This window comes from Empidonax traillii, unplaced genomic scaffold, assembly GCF_003031625.1.
Source record: "Empidonax traillii isolate 1590-97213 ecotype Southwest subspecies unplaced genomic scaffold, ASM303162v1 scaffold674:size665969, whole genome shotgun sequence".
Classification (NCBI taxonomy): Eukaryota; Metazoa; Chordata; class Aves; order Passeriformes; family Tyrannidae; genus Empidonax; species Empidonax traillii.
In genome coordinates, this window is record NW_020955867.1 from 195,525 (window position 1) to 212,817 (window position 17,293).

The 17,293-nt window shown below is 41.4% G+C and overlaps 1 protein-coding gene across 1 annotated transcript in view; it reads right to left on the minus strand.

Annotated features, from left to right (window-relative positions):
• Positions 1 to 17,293, minus strand: part of ATP2B2 (ATPase plasma membrane Ca2+ transporting 2) — a 227,361-nt gene that overhangs the window by 103,477 nt on the left and 106,591 nt on the right. The window contains exon 3 of the mRNA XM_027899525.1: positions 6,542 to 6,739. Coding sequence (XP_027755326.1) covers positions 6,542 to 6,739 — 198 coding nt within the window. The remainder of the gene's footprint in view (positions 1 to 6,541; positions 6,740 to 17,293) is intronic.

Here is a 17,293-nt window from a genome sequence, read left to right on the forward strand (position 1 = left end):
CAGCAGGGCAGGCTGAGGTTTCTCCTTGCACCCTCCAATGGAGGTAGAATTTCTCTGTATGCAGAAAAATGGGTGCAAGAGCAGCAGAAAAATCCTGCACATGAATCTGAAGATAAAAAAAAAACCCAAGATTTTGGCTGATTTGGAAATATAGGCAATAGTGGGGAAAAACTAACCTTAAATAAAGAAAAAGACTAAATTATGTTAAAGGTTAAAAGCTGGATGAGATACTTCAGCTGTTTACATGTGCAAATACAGAAGAATTAATGGCATTGTTAACAGGACCTTAGAGCTCTATTGGAAAGGCGACATTTCTTATTTTCCCCTGGATGCAAGTGGATCTTTGAATGTCTGCTATAGGTCATCAGGGTGAAATTCCATTTAGAAGCCTAAATGTCATGTGAAAAGGAGCAAAACCACAAGCTGATCTAAGGAAAGCTGAGAACTGGAACCACTAAAACGATGCTGTCCACAAGAGCAGAATTTTGAAATGTTTTGAAGGAGCAACTTCTTAATTTCCAGTTATTACACTGGTTTTTTTTTTTTTTTTCAATCCTAGAGATTCCAGAATACCTACAATGAGTGCTGGAGAATTAGGACAGACATCAAATCTTTGTAACATGACACTGTACTTGAGCTTAGGCTGAAGCCCAGCAGTTTATTGCAGCTGTTCTGCTCCAGCAGAATCTGCATCCAGGGCAGGGAACTGGCAAAGAGGAGGATTGGGCTGACCCAAATTGGTGGAAACACTGTTACTGGTTTTTAATGTATATCAGTACTGACTATAAACTACAGAGAAACTCAAGCTAGCTGGTATTAAATTCAGCATTTTCAGTCCTAACTAAGGAAGAGAAATTTGCTGTCAACTGCTTATATTCTTTCATATATATATACACTCTTTTATATATATATATTCTTTACAATATGAACAGAATTTTTACTTTCCCTACTTCCTTCTACACTCCCAGCTTCAGGGTTTTTCCCCTCAAACTGATCTTTACAGTGTTCTTTATCTAAACATCCCCTGGCTGCCTTGGATTCTGTGGGGAAGACTTTTTCTGGTGACTCCAGCACACCTGAGCACGTTGGCTCTTGCCCTTCCCTGGCTGCCTGTGACCTGCTGTCCATTCCATCAGCACAGGGATGCACAGGACAGTTGTGCCACAAGTTAGCAGAGCCTCAAACAAGCTATGGCACCACCCTTACGGGAGCTGTGGACCAGCTGTACCTTCTCTCCAGTTTTTGGATATTCCTTCTGCTTTAAATCTCCAACTTTAGTCCCCACTGACCAATGTGGCACGTTGAGGAATCATAAGAACAAGGGAGGGGTGAAGCCCAGGAAATAAAGTCTCCTGTGAGTCATGAGAGGCCAGCAGGCACCTCAGCCACAGCCCTGAGCAGTAGCAATGTATCAACACCACCAACAGCTTAAAACAAGAGGTTTGGGAAGACCAAATTTCAGGGGACCACGTCCTGTTCCTGTGTTTTTTCTGGTTCATCCACCTGTTGCATGAGTAAGGGGGAGGCAACCCAGGCATATCTCTGCTGAGCAGCACTAAAATGTAACTACTCATTTAACTTCATTTTCAATACAGAGTTTTGCCTTGGGAATTTTAACAGAAACTGCCTCAATCAAAAAGACTTTTCCTTTTTTTCCCCTCACCCCTAAGCTGCAAAAAAAGCTGTACACTGGAAAACAGACATCATGCCCAGGGCTTCACACCAAACAGTGGGATGTTAAAACATCTTACCCCAGGCTACCTTCTCCCTCCCCTCTTTGTAATCCACATAAGGAAATAGAATTCAAGGAAGAACAATTAAAAGGTTTGTTACATTCATGGAAACAGCAAATGACTGTTGGGGGTTGACATCAGCAATTCTTGCAACTGGCTAATAAGAGTTACATGTGATGCAAGGCCTGAAGACAGAAACAAGGGGGAGGACTCAGGAGAGCTCTGAAATTGCTACTGAAGGTGTCAGCAGAAGGCTCTGAAAATTTTTAGGCAGTTGACACGGTTATGGATGGGGGGGATGCAACAAACCAGGACAGTCCTGCTGGGCAGACTGTATGGAGACAGCCACAAGCCAACAACCGACCAGGGAGGAGATTCTTGCAGTTCTACAGCCAAAATAAGAGATTTGGGAGCAACCAAGAGGAGCTCTTCCAACTCCCATTCCCTTGGCGGATTTCTGACTGAGTCTAAGCACTCTTTCCTAAAGGAAGTTTCCTTTCCTCAAGCAATGTAATGGTTTGAGACCAACACTTGATCTCACGAAGCAGCTCTTCCTTTTCATACAAAAAAACCAGGGCATTTGATACTTTTTTACAAATTCTATATAAAACTTATTTCATTATAAACTGATATGAAAAGGCAAATATTTCAAATTTAGTCCTGGACTAACTCTAATCCACATTATAAAAAAAAAAAAAAAAAAATGAAGCCAGGATACCTTATGTTCACTAAATCCTGTTTATATACCATATATACACCTGAACCTACTTGGCAGGGTCAGGGAACAGTCTATGATCCATGAACCCAGGACACACACAGTTATTTTTACCTTGCCTCAGCCACACCCCTGTGTGATCCTCACCGTAGCAGAGGCTGCATCTGCACTGGGAATTTTCTCTTAAAATTCATTTGCTAAAAAGCAGCTTTGCACTTTTTTGAAAGAGTGGAAAACTGATTCCACGTGGATCAGTAATGAGAGCAGTAATTGCCACGGGGCTGACAAGAATTTATGCAGAAGTTCTCAATTGTTTCTAATGGCCTGTCAGACAGCGAAAGGGAATGCAAAGCAGATCATAAAATAAACTCCAGTTCTAAGAACAACATTCTTGAAACTTTCACTCTTGCTAAGAAATATGAAAATATAAAAGAGCTAAAGCAGTTTCTGGAGAAGCAATAAAACTGCACTATTACCCAGTGATTCCTTCAGATCAGATTTTGTGATTGCACCAGAAAATGAAATCGTGTTTTCCAGGATTTTACATCCATATCATAAATGAAGAATTGCAGTAGAACAGAAACTTCACCAGCAGGTTATTACTCCTCCAGTTCAGGTTGGTTGAGCAATATCGCAACTGATACTTCAAAACCACAGAAATGACAACTGTTTCCACCAGTGTAAACTGAGTGTGACCAGGGCACAATAATCTACTTACTGTCCCCAAGATAACACCAGACTGTGTTGTAGATGCTTGGAAATGCAATTATGCTACAGTTGAAGGACTTAAATTTGGGGATGTTTGAACATTAATAGCTGAAAATGGGAAATAATGACTAATCTAAGAAATACAGATGGAAAATGAACTTGTGAGCTCGTAGCTGCCATTTATACAGCAAAATGCACTCAGTACATGAATGAGACTATTCCCTTGCACAAGGTTCCTGAAGCAGTTCATGCATTCCAATATTTTTGGATGTGTAGATTTTATAATGTATTCCTCCTTCACAAGCATCAGGACAGACATATTTTGCACTTAAACTGCAGAAAACAGTTAAATGCTAATTCTGTTACTGCATCGAAAATTACAAGCAGTTTTCAAGAGCTCAAAAAGAAAGAGTTATATTAATTCTAGAGAATAAATGTGACTTTAACTTATTATACTAACTAGTAAGGTCACTGGCAGAGAAAAGCTGAGGATATGGGAAAGGCAGATATAAATATATTAGATATAAAGGCAGTGTACACTAAGTCAAAAAAATACTCAAAGTGGTGTTTCCCTGCCAGTGTGTCTTCCCAGCACTGTGTCTCTTATTTTCATCCCTTAATCCTACAAAGACAGACTGTCACTTTAGGTGGTCACAGCTTTCCAAGTTAGCCCTAAACTGGTGAGCTCAGATCATGAACAGTGATGATTAAACAAATTAGTGGGGAAAGAATAGTCTTGCTGACTCATTTTCAAAATGAAAATTAATATAATTTAAAAAAAAAAAAATTAAAAACTTAGAATTTGGAAGAGGAGGCACCTTATATGCTGCAAAATAACCACGCACCAAAAAATAGCATCTCGTTGCCCAAAGGAGACTTTCTGTTGAGCTGTAGACAAACTTGCCTGTCACAAGCCCTGTATTTGATGTTGCCATCAATCAGCAAAATGAAATACTGACAACTTTCAGGGAGAGGAAATTAAAAAAAAAAAATATTAAGGATCATCTAGAGAGAGAAATTCTTTCCAGGGAAGCTGACCATCACCTGGTGAGCCCATGGACCACCTTCAGCAGCTGTGGGCAGGCACCACAACCCATCCACGCTGCTCTCAGGGGGGGATCCAGGGGGAATCCGGCACCAGGAATCAGCACTGCCTCTCACCTGCTCCCCCAGAGCACCATCGAGGGCCTGGACAGCACAACTACTGAGCTCATCCAGAAACTGCTGGAGAAACTTCTAAAGAAGAGAGTGGAGGAGTTGGACAAGATCATGAGTAGAGAGTTAGCAAGACATGCCAGCTCCCCCTCCTAACATCAGGTTGTGCTTCCAAAAGTAAATATACCCTTTCCAAGAAAAAACATAACCCTTGTAAATAAATGTACATTTCAGCGAAAAATTTTCATCCTGGGAAGAGTCAGAAAAGAAAAATACAGGTTTTTCAGGCTTCCCAGAGGGACATTCGTCACTTCTTCCAGTCACTGGGTAGGGATTTCATATTACCTGTATTGGATTCTGTAACTGGTTACTGAAGGGGGATGCAAAACCATCAAATCCATTTCAAGTGTAATTACTCCCCACTTTATAGAGGCAAAAATCAAGCTTAATATGTCCATTTTCCAATGTTTAGGACTCTTAAAAAGGATATCTACCAATAAACCAAAGGTCTCCTTGGCAGCAGTTTATGATATACTAATTTTAAAAGGAAAAGAGAATTATTTACACAACTGCTCAAATAAAGACTACCAAAAATGTAGAGGACCTTTACAATATGTTCAAAAAGCTGCATTACAAGATATTCGCTGACTTGATTTATTTTCCTTGTGTAAATCAGGGCAAAACCTTCCAGGAAAACAATCCTAAAAACCTAGGGAAAACAGCGTCCAGTGAATAAAATACTGTGCTGTGGGAAAACACAAACATATTTTCCCAGGCTGTGCTACTGAGCTTTTCAGACTATCCCAGAATCTCAGCTGTGTCATACCTCCCCAAGGGAAAAGAAACATTTTAAGTGCAGGATCAAAATAATAACAATTTAAAAAAAGAAAAAAAATAAATTGTCTGATGACACATCTCCTCTCTTGCTAAAATCCTATTTTTTACATTCCTTTCCCAGCAAATAAAATAAAATATGAGGGTACTCTACATTCGTGTCTGGGGGGAAAAAAAAAAAAAAGCTTAAACTAAATAATAATTTTGTGGAGTGTCATTCATTGTTTATATTGTCCCCAAAGTATTCCACCATGGCCAGCTATATGAGGCAACAGCAATAAATAACATTTTCCTAGATTAAAAAAAACCAAATGTCTCCCTTATCTTTTCCTGCTCAAACTGAACACCTGCTGAATCAATAGTCACAGATTCAAAAACTCAGTGAGAAAGCAATAAAAAGATTCCCAATTCTATATAAAGGATTAAAGGACCATAACCACAACCCAAGAGCTGTGCATGGCTATATGTGCTCCTTCTGCTGGTGAATGGAAAAGGAAGAAGGAAGGGGCTTCAAGGAAAGCAGCCAAAGGAAACTGCAGCAAATGTAAAAAGCATTTCAAGGCTATATTTAGAGGAAGACATTCTTCCTGCATTTGCCAAGCTGTTCACGTCATTTCACGCAGCATGTTTTATCCAGCTTTATAAGTCTGGGAGAGAGCAGGAGGGGGACAAAAAAAAAAAAAAAAAAGAAAAAAAAAAATCTGGATCAGCTGCCAGAAATGGAAATCTTGCATTTATGGAGATGGACGAGTATTTTAAGCATGTGAATTCAAGAGTACTTTCCAAAGGGGGGGAAAAGGGGGAGAAGAAAGGAGGGGGGCCAGGCAGGGTGTTAAAGCTTTGCCCAGACATCACAGAAGGACTCTGCAGAAAATGGTTTAGCGGTAACATGAGTTTGCCTCCAAAACTCCCTTTTGAGCCAGGCTCACAAGCCTCAGCTCCATCACTAAAAATACTAAAATGTGTGAATTTCGCTAAATTGGAGTCTTCAGCTGCTCTAAACTAGACTTGTCCATGTTCCCGTGGATTGGAGACATCAGTTACATAAGCAATTACATATTTCTCCTGTATAATGTGATAAACAACCCCTCAAGATGAATGAAATAAACACCAAACACACAGGGGTGGAAACAGTAACAAAAATAAGATAAGAATATTATGATTTTTTTCTTAGCATATGTCACAAGGAGCAGGATTTGCAAAAAAATAAAGAAATGTCAGGGTACCAAAAAAAACATGTCAGTACCAGATGTAACGGTATCAGGAACAAGCCACATGGAAATTTCCTGTTAGTGACCTTCTGGAGAGTGTTGATGGAACTGATTTGAGATAGAGATTGATTTAAGGACTGGCTTTACTTAAACTTACACAGATGACTTCTATAAAAAGTTCTTACCTTCATTCCCTTCTCCAGGTGGCTGATAAAACGAAAGCCCCAGAGATATGATGGCTGCAATTTCCAAGATTATAAGAGTCACATCCTGCAACGCTTCCCAGACTAGCTGTATGAATGTTTTTGGCTTCTTTGGAGGTATAAAATTTTTTCCAAAAATAAGCTTTCTTTTTTCTAGGTCCGCAGCAGTGCCGGCTAATCCTGTAAATAAAAGAAAAGAAAAGAAAATTAAATTCATATCGCAGTGAAACAGCAAACACCCACTTGTATCTGCATTCCTATAAATTACTTCTTTAAGGAAAGCTACAAATTGTGTCACCTATGGCATATCAACAAACAGGTAGATATTCCACTTAAGTTTTGCTTTTGCAAGATGATTTGTCTTTATGTTCTGAACAGAATTCTTATGGGCTCTTTTTAATACAAATTCCCACGAGGTTTATTCATTAAAAAGTCTTTGAATTAGGAGATTTACTTTAATAAGACCTATGTACATAGATACATATGCACATGTAAGCAGTGACTACTGAAAATAGATCATAAAGCACAAATAAATGATTTTTGGGATGAAGCTGGAATAGCTGTTGGCAGTTTTTGGAAATACCAGTAGAAGCTGATACTTTGTTCTGAATGTAGATCGATGAACTCAAAGTATAAATCAGTAAAACACATCTTGTGCTGCTTCAAAGCAACCTCTCTGGCTGCATATGGGCTGCAACTCAGCACTGGAATGAACTGAACCCCATTTCTGTCACGTGAAAAAAGACAAAATGACAGGTTCTATATGCACAGACAGGGAAAAATGAATGGTATGGTTGCTTAAACTGATATAAAAATGCACATATTTTGAATGATGCTTCAATTTAAGATAATTTCAACTTAAGGAATGAGTGGTTGTGCTGAACAATCCACTTGGTGTTTGTTTCTTTTTTTTCTATTTTTTTAATTACATTAAAGTATGAACATCTAGTGATCTTCCAGAAAAAAAAACCAAAACACAACACAAAAAAAAAAGGGGAAAAACAAAACAAAACACCAATTTTCAAGCATCAGGGTTTAATAACTAAGTCCATATATCTGTCTCATCAGTATAAAAAACTGCAATAAGTGTTACATATATCTGCCAAATAATACCTGATATCATAGAATTTTTAAGTTGGAAAAAACCTTTAAGATCATCAAATCCAACTGTTAACCCAACACTGCCAAAACCACCACTATCACAGGTCTTTTAAATCCCTCCAGGGATGGTGACTCCACCACCTCCCTGGGCAGCCTCTTCCAGTATTGGACTACCCTTTCCTTGAAGAAATTTTTGCTAATATTGAATTTAAACCTCCCAGGGTGTAACTTTGGGCCATTTGCTCTTGTCCCATTGCTTGTTGTCTGGGAGAAGAGACCGACCCAGCTGGAACATTGACAAAACTACAGGTTTTGAATAGAAATGTAAAGTTGTTTATGTTTATGTTTATTCACCCTTTCATGACACCTGGAAAACACTGAAGGTCAGGGCTCGTCTCAGAGGAGCACAAAGGTGCCTGTGGGAGAACAGGAGCAAACCATGGACCCCACACTGCAAGGATTCTTTAACTCAGGCAGGTCAGGATGAATCCTTGCCTGTCCCACAGCCCATCACCACCCACGGGGTACATCAGGAATGGGAAGCCCTGGAAACATCACCTTCAAGACATCAGGGAGCACCAACCAGGCTCCTGAAGTGCTGAGAGTGGCCCAGGACTGGCCCCCAGCAGTGTCCCTGTGCTGGTCAGTCCCCTCTCAGGTGACAGCACTGGGCCCAAGCAGCATTTCTGCAAGATGAAAGTGATGCTTTTCCAAACATATCAGTCCTGCCACTGCCCAGGCAGATAGTGACTCACCTTTCACTCCAGGTGTATAATTACAGCTGCTGGGTAGCTTCTGGCTCTTGGTTAACTCATCAAACTTTCATTTTACCTTCAGCTTCTAAGAAACACAACCCTTCTCCCCCAGATAAAGGCACGCTGTAGTTATTATTACCTCACTTCATTTAATTTTCAGTACCTAGTGCTCAGTGACACTGTGACAGCCTCCAGCCGTCATGAAATGTGCCTGTGTTATCTCCCACGATTCAAACAACAGCATGCCAAACCTCTCCACTCCTCTGAGAGCTGCCAGTCAGCTTCCAAGGCAGGGTAAACCCTTTTCCCTGAGCCATGGGATAGCTGCCTTCTGATGACCCAACACAGGTCACAGTAGTCAGGGCAGCACAGGGGAGAGAGCAGGGCAGTCACTCAGTGCTGATGAGATCTGATGAAGGGACAAGTCTTCAGCAAAAAACAAACAAGTGCAGTCTGATCAGCTTGTAGAGGCCTGTAAAGCCTCTCAATGCAAGGAAGGATTTTCACTGAAAGTCAAAGAATCATAGAATCATTAAGGTTGGGATAGACCTCTAAGATAATTGGATCTGACCATTAACCCGACACTGCCAAATCCACCACGAAACCACGACCCCAGGCATCATGTCAGCAATTTTTTTAATGCTTCCAGGGATGGTGACTCCACACCACTTCCCTGGGGAGCCTGTTCTAGTGCTTGACAGATCTTTCGGTGAAGAAATTTTCCCTAAAATCCAACATGAACTTCCCCTGGTGCAACTTGAGGCCGTTTCTTCTTGTCCTGTCCCTTGTTCCCTGGGAGCAGGGTTTGACCCTCCCCCTGGCTCTACCCTCTAATCAGGGAGTTGTAGAGCATGAGAAGGTCCCTGCTGAGCCTCCTTTTCTCCAGGTTGAGCCCCACCAGCTCCCTCAGCCACTTCTCACACGACCTGGAAAAAGGGCACACACAATTTGCATCGTGCCCCAAAACACAACCTGCTCCTACACAGAGCTGACTTCATCCCTCAAGAAAAATTCCATGGGCAGCCTTGACAGCTGTGGGGGCAGCAATTTTCATCTCGTGCATCTTCAAGCAGCGACACAAAACCCCGAACCAGAAGGAACTGGTAAAGCACATTTGAGAATGGGAGGAAGAGGGGAAAAGGCCTGTTTTCCACCACAGAACATATGTGCTCAGTGGTGGGCCAGCTCCAGCAGGTCAGCACGTGCCTGGGGACTCACCAGCATGGAAGGGAGGGCTGGAACGGTACAGGAAAACATTGCTCCAGCATTTTTCAACAACCCTCATCACATTTAGCGAGACATGATGAATTCATGACTTTGATGTTATGCCTTATACCTCACTGTCAGGAGGGGTTGCAAAGCACACATCTCCTGTCCCGTGTTTGCAAGGCCTGTATAAACACACCTACATCTTGAGAAGCCTCCACAGCAAAAGAGAGGCACTGGAACTCAAATTGCTGCTTTTTCTCTGAGACAAAAATTCTTCTTTCAGGCACCATAAGGCTGAGGATTAAACTGAGTTTAAAGTATCCATGGTAATCATTTTCCAGACTATAGTCCTCGTAACCCATCTTGGAATTCAGACATAAATTTTACTTTACTCTTTCATTTTTTCTAATAAATATTATCTCTCTTAGGAACCACAAATTGACAGGAGTAAATTATTCATGTGATTTTACTCTTTTCTGTAAGTCTATGTCTTGGGGAAATTACCCCAACTCTTGTAAAAAACAGAGTATATTCATCTTTAATAATGAAATTTATCTCCTTGTAAATCATTTACAAATCCTAGAAAACTAAATTCAAGGTTCAGTTCAAACCAAGCACTTTCCCTTCTCCAGAGGCCTGGCCAACACTCAAAATCCCATTCAGCAAAATTTTGAGGCTTTTTTTTTTTTTTTTTTTAATCCCACTGAAAGCCAGAAACAAACTCCCAAATTGAGAGAGAGAAAGAGAAAGGAAAGGGGAGAATGAAGAAATCTACAGACCATGTGATGAAATCAGATCATAACATAATCAAAGTATTATTGTAGAGACAGGGTCAGAAAGGGACAGAATCACAGAAGGTCCTGAGGTGGGACACACAAGGGTCATCGAGTCCAACTCCTGGCACTGCGCAGACACCCCAACAATCCCACCCTGTCCTTGAGAGCATTGTCCAACCCCTCCTGCAGCTCTGGCAGCCTTGGGGCTGTGCCCACTGCCCTGGGGAGCCTGTTCAGTGCCAACCACCCTCTGGGGGAAGAACCTTGCCCTGAGATCCACCCTGAGCCTGCCCTGACACAGCTCCAGCCATTCCCTGGGGGCTGTCCCTGCTCCCCCCAGAGCAGAGCTCAGTCCTGTCCCTCCTCCTCCCCTCCAGGGGGGACAAAGTTACACAGGGAGATGCAGCTCCTGAAAATGGGACTGAGCATCTGAGGCAACGTGAGATGTTCATTTTGAAAAACCTCCATAAATTCACATTGTTAGTGCTGACAGAACACACAAGGGGAGCATTCTTTATCTTTTCCACGTATTTATTCTGAAACGTGAAACAGTCCTAAAGGTGCTCTGAGCAAGCCTGAGTTGTTGGGGAGGATTAGAGGTGGCTGGGGCTGCCCGTGGCCCTGGCAGAGCTGTGGGAGCTGCTCCGACAGGCACCACAGATGGCAAACACGTCAATTAGCACAGCAAGGGCTGGACAGGGACATCTGTCCTCACCAGTACTGTGGACCAGGAGATGGCCTTCCTGCTGCTAGACTGGTTTATGTTGGTTTTTTCTCAGATTGCACACACTGACTTCATCACTTTCCCTGAATATTGTATTTTTACTTCTCGCTTGCCCCAGGAGTCCTGTGACAATGAGAGCATTGCAAATAAAAGTAAATGAAAATATCATGATATAGAACATCTAAGGGAGTGAAAAAAAACCAATGAGGACTAAAAAACATGAATGGAAATACCAGTTCAATATGACTTCAGATTTATCACGTTACTGGCACAAGCATCAGCCTGTGCCAGTCTTATGTTCTGTATGACCCATCTTATATTCTTTATGACAATAAGTCACAGACTGGCTGGATTTATGTTCATTTCTCCACACAAGCAGACATATTTTATTTTTCAAGTACTTTTCTAGGTCAAAGCTGTGCAATATTACTTGATCGAAGTGTTTTACAATGAATGTGCAGATTTGGGTTAAATTTATATACAAATACTATACACACATTCAAGAAATACTGTGAAAATTTATTATTGATGCTTCTAGCACCTGAGTAATTTCTTAAGGTTTCAGTTTCCAAAACTTTTCCCCAAATTTTATTTGAAATTTGTGGTCAAATGAAAGTGATTGCATAGAAGACATTTTCTACAATGTTGTGCAGAATATTGAATGCATTTATGATTTATTCTGGCATTTTTGGTTTTTTTGGGAGGCAGAAGAAGAACAAAAAACTGGAGAAATGCCACTTAATGAATTTTCTCTGTTCCTTATCTACATCTGTCAGTTAGTGCACGCTGAACACAAAGCCATCGTTTCAATTAATGCCTGGAAAATTGTGTTTCTCTGACAGCCATCTCCACTGCAACCAAATGGAGCATGACAAACAGAGAATGATTTTGATGCTGCAAAAATAGCAAAAGCACAGCACTACTAAAGCAACAATGCAAAAAAAAAAATTAAAAAAAAATAAAACTTGCAACAGAATGTTTCAAATTGGCTTAAATTAAGAGCTGAAGGCTGGAGAATTTACCTTTGCACTAATTGTGCAAATATACCATTCATTGCTTATTAACTTTCTTCTATATGTTTTCTGATTCATCCAGAAAAGGAGGTAAAAATTTCAAAGAGCAAAACATGCAAAAAATGTACTTTAAAAATCACAACACAGTAACTTCAAATGCAAAGTTTGTTCAGCACAGGAAGGAAAGGTTGTGGAAAGCAAGGCAGGGGAAAGCCAATTATTCTGGTTAGTGAACTAACCAAACATGGAGCAGCAATTCCATGTGACATCCCTGAATTCTTCCTGTGAGAGCTCAGACCTATATTTTATCTCCAAAACCCCAGTCATCCCAACCTCAAACTCTCTCCTCCGATGATGAGCACTCCCACCATCTCATTAGCCAGGTCTACTGAAAAGTAAACCACTGCAAAGTATGACCTCAGCAATTATTCCATTTTCTTTGCCTTTTTTCCCCAATTCCATTTCCCATTTACTCTGAAACAGCCCCTGTCATCCCTGCTGCTACCTAAAGATTCAGTATAACCTGCCCAAGCCCACTGGCTCAGGTGCCTCATGCAGAGATTCTCACATCTCCAGATCGTGAATTAGAAATATTAGCCCAGTTACTGCTCTTGTAATGTGGGAAATTCAAACCCACGGTCCCATTCAACATGTTTAGTGGGATTTTACTCTCTGGATTTGGAAGCAGATTTCTGTGCACTGTTCTGCTTTTCTCTGTCCAACAAGCTAGAAGTGACAGCAGGGTTTTTTTTCTCCCACTTCTGTGTAAGAAGTATTACGCATGTAGTGATAATACAGAGCTGAAAATGTCAAATTTTCAATTCAAATCAATAGGTAGGAACTAACAGATTTACTTTCTGAGGTCTGCCTTAAGAAGCTGTCCCTGCCTAAGAAATTGGGGAAGTATGATGTAATCCAACATCAGCCTTCATTAAGCCATGAATTCTTCATGACCCTTGTTTATCTAAGTAAAGAAACGCCTGCTTTGGTACCAAGTATGCCACAAAAACACATGTTGCACTACGCTGACACAAGAGGACTATTTACCAAGTAAAACAAACACCAGGGATATGAAACACCGAGTGAAAATATTCACACCTACAATGGATGCCTTCCTGACTTCCCGGTTTTACCATGTAAGCGGCCTGAAAAAGATTTCTGATGCAGCACATTGAAATTCTGCTCAGGTCATATTAAAATAAAGTCAGTTGAGAGAATGCTGTCCATCAGTAAAAGAGGGTTTAATTAGAGCATTTATTAATTCCAGCAAGGTGAATTGGAATTTCACCAGTGAATGAACCTCAACGAATAATAATTTCCTTCTAATCTTGGGACAACAAAGCTGTCTGTGAGTGTAATGAATTGAGATTCATTACTTGTTTTCATTAATATCACTTGCATATATTTTTTTACGTAAATGTTAAGAAATTTGTCCAAAAACTAAAAGCCTTTGACATTACAAGTCATGTAGTACGTGTCCTGTAATCTTTAAGCTGCTGCTGCAAGTATTCCTATGAGTTCACTCAAACTTAGAACCTCCTTGAGCCAAATGCTTTGCAGGCAGATCTAAACAGCCAACATACAGAAGAGAGGAGCACAGAAAGAGGAAATTCATTACCTCCCCCCTCCATTTCCTCATTAATCATCCTCCCTCTCTCCTCTTACAGCAACAACTGGCCCAGCCACCATGTCCTGCCCTCTGGAGCTCTGCCACCTCACAGGACAGGGGTCACTCCTCAGCACCTGACAAGAAACAAGCTGACTGCAAAACCCCTCCTATAACTCACACAAAGCACAGAAATACCTCTTCAATTCCACGACTTCCTTAAAACTGAAATTATTGAAGAACCTAACAATTGTTCTCACTGACTGAACTTCTAATGTAAATCTTAGAAGCAGATACAGAACAACTTGCACTTCTACAATGAGTTTCCATCTCTCAAACTCTTTGTAGCTATAGAAGTGCTAGAAAACTTCATCTCAAGTTCACAAGGCAGAGAAAGGCTGAAGTTCTTGCCCCAGACAGGTTGGTGGCAGTTCTGGGGAGTAAATTCACATCTCCTGGCGTTCCTGATTGACACTCAGCTGCGAGATACCAGGCAGGGTTTATTACTGCCTAGGAGCAATGAACGCTCCATGATATGTTTCACTCACTTCCCCATCTAGCCATTTTGGGTTCATCTCTCTTCTCATCTCCTGATTTATTTTTAAAGTAGAATTGCTCTGAAATGAAGCTATTCACCAGGAACAAATAGTTTACATAAGATGACTAATAACAGCAGAACCAGAAACGGTTCTCAATAGTGACTGTAACATAGCCCCGGAAAAAAGCCACTCATCTGAAAGACATGCTATGATTTCATAATAATCTGATGACTGGACTTATGTGCAGTGCATGAACATCAGCCAGTACTGGGGCAAGAGACGAGACATCAAACATTACATGCATTGTAGCAGATAACTAATATTTTTCTTGACTAAACAGAGAAGAAAAAAGCTTTCTGCCAAGGCTGATGAAACATTCAGCGAGAGCTGAAGGTCCAGGATGAAGAAAGAGGAATCAGGGCTTCTTTCTTACAGAAATACTGCTGTCAGGGGGAGTATATGGCTGTTGAGAGGGAAGAGAATTATCCCACCAGAAATCATTTCTTCAGCTCTGTTTCCATTTGAGAATGATCAAACCATTTCCATATGACTCACCTTGGGTACCCCAGGCTCCTGGAGATCTTTTTCTTTTGTTCTATCATGACGTAGTGTCAGGTACAATAAAGTCATTACAGATTCTAGGCAGCAACACTAATAAATACTCAGAATCCAGTATGTCTTTCCACCATCCAGCTCCCACCCATCACCAACCACAGAATAAAAAGTCATTAAAAATTCCTAGTTATATTAGACAAATAAACAGCAGTGCAGACCTTCATCTGGCACCAAGAGACAGGTAACCTGAAGGCTATGGAAGGGCTTTACTGCAGTCAAGCCAACCACTCCAAGCCACTGGGATGCCCCACAGCCACTGGATAGTTCAGGTTTATTCAGTATCACATATTCCCAGTTTTTTTATGGTATTGGGGCTTCTCAGAAGAGATGGAGAGAGAATGGGGGAATGCAGCAGTATCTTTCCCCCAGTTCTCCTTTCCAGGTAGTCAAAGCCTTGAGACAGTTTCTTCAAACATCTTTTTTGCTTAATAAAACAAAGCCAGGATTTCCTTCCCAGAGGAAGGAATTAGATTTAGAAGGAATTAGAATTTAGAGTGGACTGTACAAACAACCCCTGCATAGGTTTATGGGTTACCCACCCACCTCTGATTTCCTACAGAAACACAGATATTTAAGATGGGAGCGAAATAGTAGCAAAAGCATGCTGTTACAATGCTGAGTTATAATAATGGGATTGTTCCAGATAACATGAAAGCTTTTTCTTATCCCTAATGTTTAAATCAAATCAAGCATCCCTGGCTACATCCTGAGCCACGCTTGCTGGCTATTCTGTGGGATCAGGCTTGGAAAGCACTAAACTGATTGACAAATCAGGTAATGGCAAAGAGCAACCATGTAATTTTAACAGAGGAGATCCAAGGTCTTAGACAAGAAAAAGATCAAGGAATAAATGAGCACACAGTAAAGTCAAAGTGGAGAGCCCTCCTTAATTAACATACCTTCATAAGCACTTACCACCATTCTCCCTGGGCCCTCCAGAAAATTCACCACTTTATACATATTGCCAGTGGCAACTACAGGGGATGGGGAGGGGAAAAAAGAGGCTGAAATCAATCTGTGAATCCCTGTTCCCAAACCACAGTTTGCTGCTGACAAGCAAACCTCTCTGGCTGCTAGAGAGGCAGCTACTGTGTGGATACAGCACAGCCTGGGGAAATGTAAGTGTCCCAGTGGAAACACTTCCATCAGTCATGGCCCACAGAGACCATGAAGGCATCTGCCAGCTGGAGCTGCCTGTGTGCTGGGGCTCCTCTGAGCCCTGGAAAAGTGCAGCCAAACAGGTGAGCACCACCAAACCTGAGGGCACGTGGTAGAGCAGGGAATACCACAGGGACTGTGCGTGGGATCCTGTTCTAGCAGAAGAGAGAGAAAGAAAGGACAAGTTCACACGTCTACCCATAGATACCACCAGCGTGAGGGTGACCACTGGCACTGAGCCTGGGTACTCCTGCTGAGCAACCCTGAACAAAAAGAGCCCACAATTACAAAAACTGCTGCTGGACTGTCAGCTCTCTACAGGGGAAAAAACCTCTTCACCTTTGATTTTTCCCCATTCCTTATCATGGTTTTTGGAGTTACTTCGTGTCACTCAAAGTTATGCAAGTTCAACATTACGTTCGAAGGACGTCGGTGTCAGTGAAACATTCCAGAAGCTGCAGCCACCTGACTAATTCAATACAGCTCAAGAGGTCCCAGGAGCAGCCCCAGCTGCCTTCTCACACCATAATGTGCTTTCAGGGTGATGTGGCCTGGGTTTCCTAAAGAGTCCTCATGATTTTGTGTTCAGTTCCACAGAGCCTGTCCACTCAGGATGACAGCCACAGCCATCTGAGAAAGCAACTGCCCAAGGAATAAAGCACATGAAACTGGGAAATCATGGCCTTGAGTGATGAAAATATTATGCAAGACACATTAGACAGAGTTCCAAGTCCAGCATGAGGCTCTCATGCAGTATCCTGAAAGTCCCTCTTTCACAGAGAGAAAGCATGTGCTCCTATATGAAGAATGTTTACTATTATTATTATTTGCTGCTGCAGTCATCACAGTTTCTTTAGTATCAGCAGTTCCAGGGGTCTGGAGTTCATATTTATTTGGAAAGCCTATTGGAAAGGTTAAAAGTAACACAGCATAACAACATATGCTCTCACAATAACGACAGCATGGAAAAGAGGTTTTTCTATACAAGGCTCAGAAGGTGTAGGTTAAGTAGTTGATTCCTCATACAGATGCTTTAATCTTTAACGGGAAAATATGTAATAGAAGGAGAAATCTTATATTCTGAAGAAAGATGGGATGTCTGTAAGGGAGTCAAAATGAAATGCCAAAATCCACTTTGCCCAGCCAGCCCCTGTAGCGTGATTCCTTCACGCCCTCACTTAAAAAAACTAACAAACAATCCAGATAGCAACGAGCAGCATTTTTCTGAGGTGTTACTT